The following is an 11,639-nucleotide window of genomic DNA, read 5'->3' as shown; positions in this document are numbered from 1 at the left end:
GTCACTAGTTTCACATCCTGCTGAATAAAATATGAAATTTATCTTGCAATGCCCGATCATTCTCAGAGTCAGTGAGGAGGATAATCAAGGATATGCTTATTGGGTAAAGGCCTACCAAAGCTGATGACTAATACAGAAGCTGCCTGTAAATAAACGGTATGTCATTACTGCTTCTTATTTAGGCGATATTGCACTTTCAGAAAAACACAATATTGGCAACAGGAATGTCATTGATCACCACATGCAAGCACATTTGCATAGGTTATGTGTGCAAAATGAATCATCTGTGTTATGACATATGGACATTGTGTCTCTGGGGGTTTGAACATCATTGAAAGGTTCTGGCAGAGACCAAGTATGAAATCGTATGGGGGAGTTGCTTGGCCTTTTTAGTGTTCTACTAGTGTTTTACTTAAGTGTAAATTAATTATTTATGTCTGGTGTTGGTGACAGCTTTCATTATAGTTTATAATATAAGACATTTTTACATCGCTTTTGTGAAAAAAGGAAACATGATACAAGCAAAGTGAGACTCATTAGCAGGTGTTTCCCAATTAGTGATTGTTGCTGGTGGAAACCACGAGAGCTGTGTAAATGTAATGCCTGGCAAATTCATTTGTAGATTAAACAAAAGCAGGCCTGCACCATATCTGCTGCCATGGGCCTAGCCTTGGTTTTTATCAACCATTTGGCCAGTCATCACACATCTATGTTCTGGTAAAGAAAACTCAGAAAAATTACACATTGTTTTTTTAAGTGCTCTAAGGAAGGCTAAGTTCATGTGCTACATTCTTGTTCCCTCAGGAGCAACAGAAAGCATCTGGCATGAGCAGGGTGACCCGGTGTCCTATTGTATTGCACATTTTGTTTTTCTCTCTTGGCTCTAGTTTAATTTGTTCCTGTTTGCAAAGTCAACATGTGAGTCACAAGGCACCTTTGGCTCAAAACACTGCCAATCTGTGGAAGAGCAGTTAACTGTTTTTACAGTTATTGGGACATAAAAGGGGAGAGAGTGGTGTAAGAATACAAGAAAAACAAAAAACAGCTGCATCAATCCATGCGCAGCTTTAGCTCAAGCCGCATCTTGTCCTTCACAAATGTATTCTTTGTGCCACATTAGTTTGTAGAGATCGGCTTCCCAGGACCGTTTTGAAGGTTAGGTTTTTGTGCAGATCCCAATGGACCCTATAAAGAAATACTCGCCACAGCCACAATCTTTTCACCCTGCTGCCGTCCGCAACAACAGAACAAACCGCTACTAAAACTCCAGTGAGATTATGTGAGATTATTAAACTCTGTGTCCAGACTTTATGGCAAGAATGACATGCTAAACTTTTGAAATTTTCATTTCAAAAGTTTACCTACAGTTTTGTTGTCATGGTGCAGTTGAATTATTTTTTATCTTGACTTTTTTGATTGTTTAACAGGTGCAGCAGTAAGTTGACACTGAGATCGTGACATCGTTTGACAATTGAGCATTTAAAAACAAAAGTTAACCCGTGACTCGCAGCGGTTTCTAGTGGTTGCCTGGGACCTCTCTGTGTTTCATTTGCATGTTCGCCCTGTACTTGCCTAACTTTATAAGTAAAAAAAACCCAACTTATTAAAAGTGCATCATGGGTTATCATAATAGAACCAGCAAAATGTTCATTCAGCTTATTTTTCACTTCATATTTTTGCCCTGCTAGTCTAGGTCTCAGCTAAAGAGGCTCTGTGTTTGAGGATATACTACTGAGTTAACTGGTGATCCTAACTTGGCTGCAGGTGTGAATGAGTATGACTAGTTGGTGACAGACTGGCAACCTGTCCAGGGTGTTCTCTGATCCTATGACAGCTGGGAGCTCCAGCCCTCTGCCATCCAAAGTTGCATAAACAACTAATAAAACAGAATGGAGAAAAAAAAGAGTTTTAATAATTTATCCCGTGTTTCAAGTTGCCAACTAGTGCAATGACTGAAAAAAATCATTTCATATTCCAGGAATGATGAATTTGTGCAACATGTCACGTCAATTCTCAGGTAAAACTTTATTTTTATTGCATATTTTGTCTCCATTTGTATATGATTATTCATTTCAAGTCTTTTTGGTTTATTAAATTTTGAAAACTTTGGGTTTCAAAGACTCACAGCATTAATTGCAGTATACGGCTGTGTAAATGGACCAGGCAGGGTAAACTATATAAAGGTATTCGAAGAGGAATGCATCACACTTCAGAAGTTATACATTAGAAAACAAACATATATACAAGGGTCCCTATTACACTTCCACAGCAGGATTTGAGGCAATTCCTAAAAAGAGGAAGTCCATTTCTCAGGTGCTTCAAGATGAGATAAGAAGAGTTTCCTGTTCAGACAAAGCCAGTGCAGCTGTAGACGCTTTTACCGAAGAGCCATCAGTTGGAATGCTTTGATTTGAGCTCAAGATATTTGGAAATCACAATAGGGAAACATAAACAGGCAGATCATGCAAATAATAAGGCAGTTCATGTACTGTTTTTCTGTTTTGCTTTGTCTTTGTTTTTTTATTCTGTTCTCTTTTTAATTTTGCAGCAGGAAAAAGCCTCAACAGCTACACTGTTTTTGTCTCTTCCTGGCTGGCTTTGCACAGATAAGACTGCAGCAGCTGCCAGCTGTTACTTCAGTGTTGGCAGTCAGGTGTGTACCATCGGGGTAATTCAGTGCACATGTTCCATGTCACCTTTTCGTCTCAGGAATTAGGTGTTCAGGTGCATGGTGACACAATTTGTCTTTGTAATTTTCCGAGTTCCCATCTCATCATCCTCTGTCTTCTCCTCCCACTTTGCTTGCAGTCTCATACTGGGTGAACAAACTGGTAGACCAGTCTCTGAGACACGTCGGGCTTGCGGATGATGCCTTTCTTGTAGTACTGACGTATGGAACGGCTCAGCTTGTCGTAGTTCATTGCAGGTCGATTCTTTCGTTGTCCCCACAGTCTCGCCACGTGAGCAGAGTCTTCGATTTTGAAAATACCTGGTGGGAATCAAAAGCAGTTATTACCACACAACACAACACGTGCAAAACAGTGGATGATTACACTTTATGTGCACACATAAAAAGTCCGCCACTTGGACTCATATTTCATTTGGCATGCTTTTTGCCTTTCAGGAATTAACAAACCCAATAAGCGAAACCCTGACATACATCCGGCATTCATTCCATTGCGGTTTCACTTTAAATACGTTTTAACGGTGTATTCTTATTGTGTGTGGCTGATTTTTATTGTGTAGTGTTTGTACCAATTTGTACCATTGCACTACAGGGTGTGAAAAAAAGGAGGGAGGCGCGCACACTCTTAGGTTCTGATTTAAATCTGCCTTAAAATAAGAACAGTGAATGAAATAACTATATTTGTTCTATTTACTAATTTTGCATACACATGGCCCCTTTATATAGTGTTGTCCTACAATTATTACTTTTAAATTGTAATAATGCAAATTTATTGAAAAACTTTACTCTCATTCAAAATTTCCTGTTTGTTTTTTGATTTTTTAAAATTAATGTGTCATGATTTTGGAGCTTCAAAGCAGTATGATGAGCCCATAAAACAGTAGATGAACTAATAAGAGATAAAAGCAGTTGCGACAAAAATTGAAATGTAAAAAAAATACATTTTGTTTTAAGCTGAAGAATAAAAGAAGAAATCAATTAAATTGTAATAGCACAATGTCATACACATTCTTCTGCTTTTATTTAAAAACACCAGGTAAATTAAGTTTTATTCATGTGCTCAAGGACTAAATAGAGCAAATAAAGAATAACTGAAATGAAAATGAAAGTACCCTTTTCTTTATTGAGCCAGCGAATGCAACGTCCATAGTTGTGGGGTTTGAGCAGGAGCTCTCTGAGAAACTGCCACAGATGAATAGGTTGACCTGAGCAAGATGAATCTGCCTCAGACCAAAGCTCCTCACTGCCTGCACAGCAAAACAAAACCATTCAGTCCTTAGGGTCATTGTGCATTGTTTCAATGAAAAAGCTCTGTACCGTGAGGGACCAAAAGATCAAGGAGCCCTTTAATCAGGACACTGAAAATACACAATGCAAAAGCCTGATTTTTCACTGAAATTCTGCAGCATATAGTTATTGGCGTCTATGTAAAATACAGTGTTAAAATTATACTGTGCGTTGGATTTTTTTGTGTGAATGCAACTTGCATGACAGCTAATGCAAACATAAGAATCTTACCTGTAGTTTTAGTGTCTCCAATGGAAAACCGCTCTTTCATCCATGCAGCTGGAAAGTAAACAGATGCAGAAGTTCAAGCTAAGAAAAGGCTAGAACTTCAAATAATCCCACCCAAACACACATGAACGCAGTAATAAAATTTGCACCCGCTCAAAAGTTCACAGCAGCCAAATATCCGATAATAAAATCATCACAGGGGGTGCAGCAGGTTGCACATGTTGAACGTGTTAAATAAATATTACCTGACTTCCATATGTCCAGGTGTGCGTGCAGCGTGTCTCCACACTGCGGGGAACGCTGGTGAAACTCCTCCTCGCTCATGGCGCACAGATCCTTTCCCGTCAGCTCCTGGAAGGCCTTTCCCGCATGGGGCAATCTGTAGAGATGTTCAGTCCAGAGCAGCCACTTCTGGACATTCCCAGTGTTCCACTCTATCGGATCTGCAGGCGGAAATAGATATGAAATCAGTGAGAAAACTTCCAGCTGCCAATGCAATAAATGACCTTATCTTGGACCATTTCTTTAGTGACACTAATGTCATATGGATCAAGATAAGTCATTTATATATCAATATTGTTTTCACCTTTACCCTGTCTGTATTTTGTTTGCCTTTGACTCATAATAAATCTGCTGAAACCACAAGATAATCAAGCTTTTATGCCACAACAGTTTTAATCAGTAGAACAGACGATTGGGGATTGCATAGGTTTATAACAGCTAGAAGCCATACAATACATGAAAAACGCTTCCTCTGTTTGCTTTATGAGCAGGAGAGGCCTCGCCCTTAAGACTGTGTACACGTCTACTGGCAGGCAAGAACCATCACTATTACAATCCAGGAGTACCTTTGCAAAGGTCAGGATTAAACAGATCCTGGAGCAGGCAAACACAGCTTTGCGTCAGTAAGGATATGATTTAGGAGTTCTGTCATCTTGTGTCCACACAAATATGTGTTGATTTTGCGAGTAAGATCCAGTAGCTTAAGTATCTGAATCAATACTTCTATATTTGCAAATACAGAGAAACACTTCAGCATTTTGGGGGAGATGAAATATGTTTTGTTTAAGGTCAGTTTCTTTGTCAGCTATACGCTGTAATACACTCGCCACAGCTGCAGGTGTGCTGGAAAGCAGCCTACCTGGGGTGATGTTGAGCAGTTTGCAGGCTGTTTCAATGTCCTTCAGTACTTCTCCCACAACCATGCTCTGCACCTGCTCCAGGGATCGCTCCTCCTCCTGCCCCTCCAGGCCAGGAGAGATCCCCTGTTCCTGGCTATCAATGACCGGGCACTGCTCTGGTTCCTCCCGGGGTTCTACGCGGTTCATGGGTAAAGCCAGTGCTGAAGAGGCCTCTGAAACTTTCACCAGCCAAGTAGCTTCTTCTGTGAGGAGCATGTCAAAGCAGGAGAGGTAGACGCCTGGCATGCCCCGCTCCAGGGCTTCCACATTTGGTTTGGTTTCCCCCATCTCCCAGGGGTCTTCGCACCCTCTGCTTTGCTCCAGGATGGAGAGGGAGTCCTCTGTCATCCCAATCCGAGACCCATACGATGTGGTTTCTGGTACGCTGCCCACTGGGTTTGACATAACTGGTCCTGAGAGAGAGAGAGAGAAAAAGAAACACAAAAAGCCACATTAAACTTCTATCCTGTGAACTGCAAATGAAGTGAGACGTGATTTAAAAGTTTGTAACTATTTGGCGCAGCATAAAATCTGAAAGATCTCTCTGTCACATAAGCCCATGGTAACAGGTGTGCATGCCACTTAAATCTGCAGCAGACATTAGTTCATTTTAAGTAATTTAATCAAAAAAATATGCAAAAAAAAATCACGATTTAAGTCATGGTTACCTTTTCAAACAGTTCCTCTCCTTTGTTTCTCAAGATACTAAAATGACAGCTGCTTTAGTTTTGCAATGATCTCCATCAGAGTTGTGCATGAATGTGCAGAGAACCGAGGTTAGACTGTGCTGGTGTAGGCTCTATAAGAAGCTCTATAAGTCTAATGGAGATACTGACCCTCAAAACAGTTAAAACACACACAGCGCTGACAGGCGTGGGGCAAAATGGATCTGACTGAGTCTTATTTGAGGGTCACTGGCCCAGAATGATTCGTTTCATGGGGGTAGGTGACTTGTATTGAGACCCGAAACAGCTCTGCTGTCTGCCCGGGCTTTCAAGGTGCCGTCTCTGCAGCCCTCTGTCTCCACTGTCAGCTGGAGATTTTAATCAAATCGAAGTTAGATAATGTGGAGAGAAGAGCGTGCATAAAATCTGCCCAGCCAAAATGTCTGTTTTATGAAGAGCAGGCTTTATGAAAACAGCCCTTTAATAGGAGGTGGCCTTTAAAAGTGTACACCTATGAAGGTTTGTAAGCTGTAGCACAAGTGTAATCTTGATTATGACACCCATAATGCTTACCTGCCACAGCTGGTAAATGGGAGGACATAGCAGCAGGTTATCAGCAGCTGTGGCTGATGCCACAGTAAAGGAAGTAAACTCCCACAGAGTACATGTTCAGGGAGAGTCACCATGTAAATTGTCAAAGTGCAAACAATTAAAGTCTCGTAAAATTTGCAAAAGTGATATATGGCATCCACCGAGTCAAAACCAACAATAAGGGTAACTTTGAAATAAACCACAAAGACATGAGAGCTCTCGAAAGAAAAAGAATCCATTAGTTTGCAAAGCTTTAACAAACGTGAATTTCTCAGCCGTGCTGCACTGACCATGGTCTTATCTGTTTTGTTGTTTATGCTGTTTGTACCTTTGATTTTTTCCTGCTCTTGTTCTTGTTAAAATGCTTTTACTTGGCATTATCAGTTCTCTTATTTTAAATAGATTTTTGTTGTTCCGTGTAAGGTTTTCCCAGTTTAACCTGTCGTCATTTTATCACCACACACACACAATACGAGCTCAGAAACTATTCTCTCCTTCCATTATCAAAATAAACCAACTCAGTGGAGAATTATTGTCTGTTATGTGGGATTTCAGATTACACACTACCTGAAGCTGCTGTATTAACAGGTCTCCTATTGAGGTCAGGCGCATCAGCCTGCAATAGGAAAACCTGGATTGCGTGGCTATATTCACCTAAAAAGAAATGTAAAATCTGAACAAGCTAAAACTGTATTTCCACTATTGCCAAACACAACTAAATGAAATTTCAACTGCAAAAAGAAAACAAAACCCCCTTCTAGCTCTTGGACCTCAGCATGCCATTGATAAATAGCCTCCACAGTCTTCCTTTTATCTCTAAACTTCTCGTAAATATCACCCACAATGCCTTTTACTCCATCAGTCTGTCAGATTAAAAGCCACTGGTATCCAAGCCTGCTGCTGTGTGTCAACTCTGCTCTGTAACAGCTTGCGCTAAGCCCATTAGCAAAGCAAATTTAGCCATATTACCTTCTTCCAAAAGGAAGCGGGGACACCAGAGAAAGACACAAACACCCATCCCCGCAGAGAGGGATTAAGGCCCTGACTGATCTCTAAATGAGTTTGGTCAAGACGCTGATATTCATTTCAGGAGCATTAGTTTGCTCCATTTACTCAGCAAAGTCAGCCTTGGAATCAGAAGGAATGGGACTCCATCCATGCTGGCGCCCTCCCTGGGAACCATATTTTTTCCACCTGCTTGGTCTTATTTAACATAAATACGATGATTATGTGAGGTGAAGTTTGTATCACTGTCTTAAGTTTTGTATGGTTATAGCTGCGCAAAGAGATTTTTGTTTTTTTTATCCAAATTGCCCTATTTTTATGTGGAAAAATTCTTTTCCTAAAATGAAAGTGGTGAAATTTCCAAACCAGTGGAGCCAATCTAGCTAAATATTAACCTGCGAGCCAATTCAGCATTGTTGAACAGTTTTGTGAAAGAAGACAGGTAAGTGTTTAATTTATAGTTAATGAGTAGTGATTAAAACAACTCTAAATGTCCGGTCTTGTTTAACTTGGATGAATCCATTCAAGCACAAAAAAAAGAGAAAAGGTCAGCGATTAGATCTGATGCCATCTATCAAGGCATAATCAAAACACACTGAGTGTTATGCTGGTAGCGTTTCAGTCTGGTATTAAGAAGCGTATACAGCCAAGAGTGACTGTTTGCCATGTGACACCCCCCCCCCCCCTTTTTTTTTTTTTCCCCTGTTCCTCATGGGAAATTTGGTCCTGCTCATGAAGTCATTGTTCAGAGAAAAACGGAAGGAATTTCATCTTCTTCTTACTTAATATGACTGTTGCTCTGAAAGAAACGCCTGCTGGTTGGAAGAGGAGATTTAGATCTGCAGATTGCTCCCTTAGGGGATTTTTTATTGCAGCAGTGACATGTGCAGGTGCTCTGTTCACGTTATAAATTAGCTTCAGTTTATGTGCTTATTTTATGAAATGCAATAAAGGTTTATTTCGCGTGCTTGTACTTACATTGCCTTATAATACTGATCCCATTAAACTCTGTTTTTAACAAATTTTTCCAACCACCAACACTGCGAGGGGATGTATGGTGATTCATATCTGCTGTTAGTCAGGTGTGCAGGCATTAAGCCAATATCAAAGGAAAATGGCTTTGATGTTGGTCTAAATTAATCTTGACAAAGAGTCTACTTAGAGCTAATTATGCTGGTAATAAACCTCATTTAATTGGGGTTGGACCTAAAGATTGGAAAACTTGAAAATGGGATAAAAAAATAAACCTGTCACTGTTCTAGCAAAGACAGATATAAGGGCAGCCGTTACGTGGCCTCGGGCGTTTTCTTGAGCGCTGGGTTTAAATTGTAAATCATCACAAGATTAAAGAAAGAAAAAAAAAAACCCAAACAAGCAAAAAAAACAACAGTTTTTTAAATTTTAAACACAAGGATGACCCTTTTCATCAGCTGCCTTACAAAGTGTGATGATATATGTTATTTGAGACACAATTCACAACTCATAACTTTATCAGATCATAGCACACACTGGCAAACAGGCACTCTGGTTAACCTTTAAATGCTAGAAATAAAAATTAAAAACAAAACAAACAAAGAAAAAAATACAGAATCTATCGGACAATTTCGCACTTGACCCAACATAACTGAAATCCTGCAAGTCTGAGGGAAATGGGCTGTGAAGCCACTGAAGAGAAAAACATGTAAGAAGGAACAAGGAACAAATCTCTATGTATAACAGGGCATATGTAGAGGATTTGGTTGAACCATCAACTTGTTTTTTCTAGATGCAACTAGATGCAACTAGTTCATATTTGCATATGACCAGTTCATGGAAACATGAATCTTTTACTTTTTGTTTATTTAATGTAATTTTTAAACTTGTGTGGGTTTGAAACTTATTGCAAATCTGAAATAGCTGTCAGCAAACTGTCAGCGTGCTTCTTTAGAAGAGAATCCCGGATCATTTTCAGTCTCCCGAGCGATCAGAGGCAGCAGATTGTTCATGAGAAGTCAAGTCTCACCCTCCTCAATGGAAGTGAAAAAGGAGCTAGGGTTTGTTCACTCTTTACACAATCATCACTGTTACCTTTCACGTGTACTGATTGCAAAGCTATGAAATTGTGTGCCATTATTTCTGTGTTTATATGATATGATATCTGTTTCAAAGCTTTAAAAACACTTTTGACTTCAGACCTGGTCCGACAACCAGGAAAGAACTACTATTTGATTGTGTAAAAACCTGCCCCAGTATTTCACACCAAACCTCCTGAATCAAGTAACCAAGTATTGCATGAAATTATCAGGAGATGTGGTTTATATATTTTGATAAAGGGAGAATAGCAAATTTTGGGGGGGAATAGAAAGGTCTTTTCTGTTTTTCTTACCCCACTGTTTGTACAATGTTATTACGTGTGATTATCTGTGCTATCTTGTTATCTGTGCCATGAATTAAAAAGAGATGTTAAGATTTATATAGATTCTACATTTAAACTGTGGCTTTAAACAGAGACAAAAATAATTTCATACACTTCTATACTAACAAGGTCACAAGGCCTCTGAGAAATAATCGATTAGCTTGGCATGAAAAGGAATATAAATGCACCTGTACCCTTGGAAGAAACAGAGCAGACAATCCTTCTGTTATTCCTCTTTGGAATTTCTCTTCTTTCTGTCTCAGGTAGTTGCAGTCGTATTTGATTTCCACCTTTGAGTAAAACCACAGTGAAATCCCCCGTCTCATCCCGCAGTGACAGCAGAAAGAAATCTGTTGGGTTTTTTGTGTTTGTTTCAAAGTCAGTCTATTGCTGTGGTTTATGGCATCTAACTGACAACAGCATTTTATCTGACCACATTTTGCATATTTCCTTTCTGAATGGAAACTTTCAGATTTGCATGAGATTTATAAAGAAGAAGAACAGGTCTCAGTCTCTTTTTTCCTTTTATATTTGACTGGGTATTTATTTATTTGCTTAATCTAACCTGCAGTTGGTTCAGGAATGTTTGAATGTTTCTTTTTAATATTTTTACTCTTAACTTTCATATTATGAACAGGGAATGTATTTAATAATTAAACCTTTCCCTTTAATAACTGTTGCTTTTTAACAGAGTCAAAATCTCTGGACTTCACTAATTAGGTTACACGACCTGTTCAAGACTACTAAGAAAACTATAGACACACACACATATATATCTCAGATATACAGCTTATGTCCTATAAATAATGGGCCTATAATAAGATTGTGCTACAGAAACATCCAAGACCCTGTTTAACAGAGAGCAACGTCTTACCCCAGCAATGATGCTCTGATGTTCTTGAGTCAATGACTTGACTGGATGCTGGCAGATGCAGTGTTGTTTCCAGCCAGTGGCCGGTTGCTGCCTGAAGGTGAGGCGCAACAGGCAGCGGGCAACCTTCAGTCGGCTTCTTGCTGGTGACTGTCACTGAGCCCCAAACCCAGGTCTCCTCAAATCTTCTCAGGCTTTTTTGTTTGTTTGGTTGGTTGGTTTTTGGTTTTGGCAGAATTATACTTAACCTGAAAGTCACAGACTAAAACACAACTGCACACTTAGTTCAAGTGGAAGCACCTGCTACGGGTGTGTTCAAAGTGAAGCCAAGAGGACTAGTGGCTGGGTGAGTGAGTGCAAAGGAATTCCACCTCCATTGACTGCAATTTATATTTATAAGGCAGCCATGTTTACTTATGCAGACAACTCTCTCTCTCTCTCTCGCTCTCCCTCTCTCTCTCTCTCTCTCTGTGTGTGTGTGTGTGCGTGTGTGTGTGTGTGTGTGTGTCTTTGCTGATTAGCTCAGACCTCCTCAAACACTGCAAGCCAACCTTAGTGTTTAGGTGAGAGAGAATTCAAAGCGATCAGATTAAATAAATAAAAATTGCTGTTTAAAGTAAGTGATTATGTAGCCAAATACAAAATTTTAGTTAGGAATACTTTTCTTATCACGTTTCCATGTGTTGCTGGTTTTTGTTTGTACTCCTACTTTTTACTTCACTACCATTTG

General features: G+C 39.6%; 1 protein-coding gene across 1 annotated transcript; it reads right to left on the bottom strand.

Moving 5' to 3' along the window:
• Window positions 1-1,942: 1,942 nt before the first annotated feature.
• spdef (SAM pointed domain containing ets transcription factor) lies at window positions 1,943-11,256 on the bottom strand. The gene is made up of 6 exons (XM_085275629.1): window positions 10,913-11,256; window positions 5,343-5,795; window positions 4,447-4,644; window positions 4,205-4,252; window positions 3,799-3,933; window positions 1,943-2,989 (listed from the first exon to the last, which is right to left on the bottom strand). Exons 2-6 carry the CDS (start codon window positions 5,785-5,787, stop codon window positions 2,811-2,813), a joined length of 1,005 nt encoding a protein of 334 aa, XP_085131755.1. The 5' UTR covers window positions 5,788-5,795; window positions 10,913-11,256; the 3' UTR covers window positions 1,943-2,810.
• Window positions 11,257-11,639: the final 383 nt, after the last annotated feature.

The sequence above is a fragment of the Mchenga conophoros genome, linkage group LG5 (assembly GCF_057382185.1).
Source record: "Mchenga conophoros isolate Kocher_MC1m ecotype Shallow Benthic linkage group LG5, M_conophoros_male_GT1.1, whole genome shotgun sequence".
In the NCBI taxonomy this organism is placed as follows: Eukaryota; Metazoa; Chordata; class Actinopteri; order Cichliformes; family Cichlidae; genus Mchenga; species Mchenga conophoros.
This window is presented reverse-complemented; position numbering and strand designations above follow the sequence as displayed.

Bases quoted from the DNA above. Each gene is read 5' to 3' on its own strand.
- spdef (XM_085275629.1), bottom strand. From the start codon at position 5,787: ATGTCAAACCCAGTGGGCAGCGTACCAGAAACCACATCGTATGGGTCT. The intron at 4,645-5,342 runs GTAGGCTGCTTT...TTCCGCCTGCAG, and splicing joins ACTGCTCAACATCACCCCAG to ATCCGATAGAGTGGAACACT. The intron at 4,253-4,446 runs GTAATATTTATT...TTTACTTTCCAG, and splicing joins CCTGGACATATGGAAGTCAG to CTGCATGGATGAAAGAGCGG.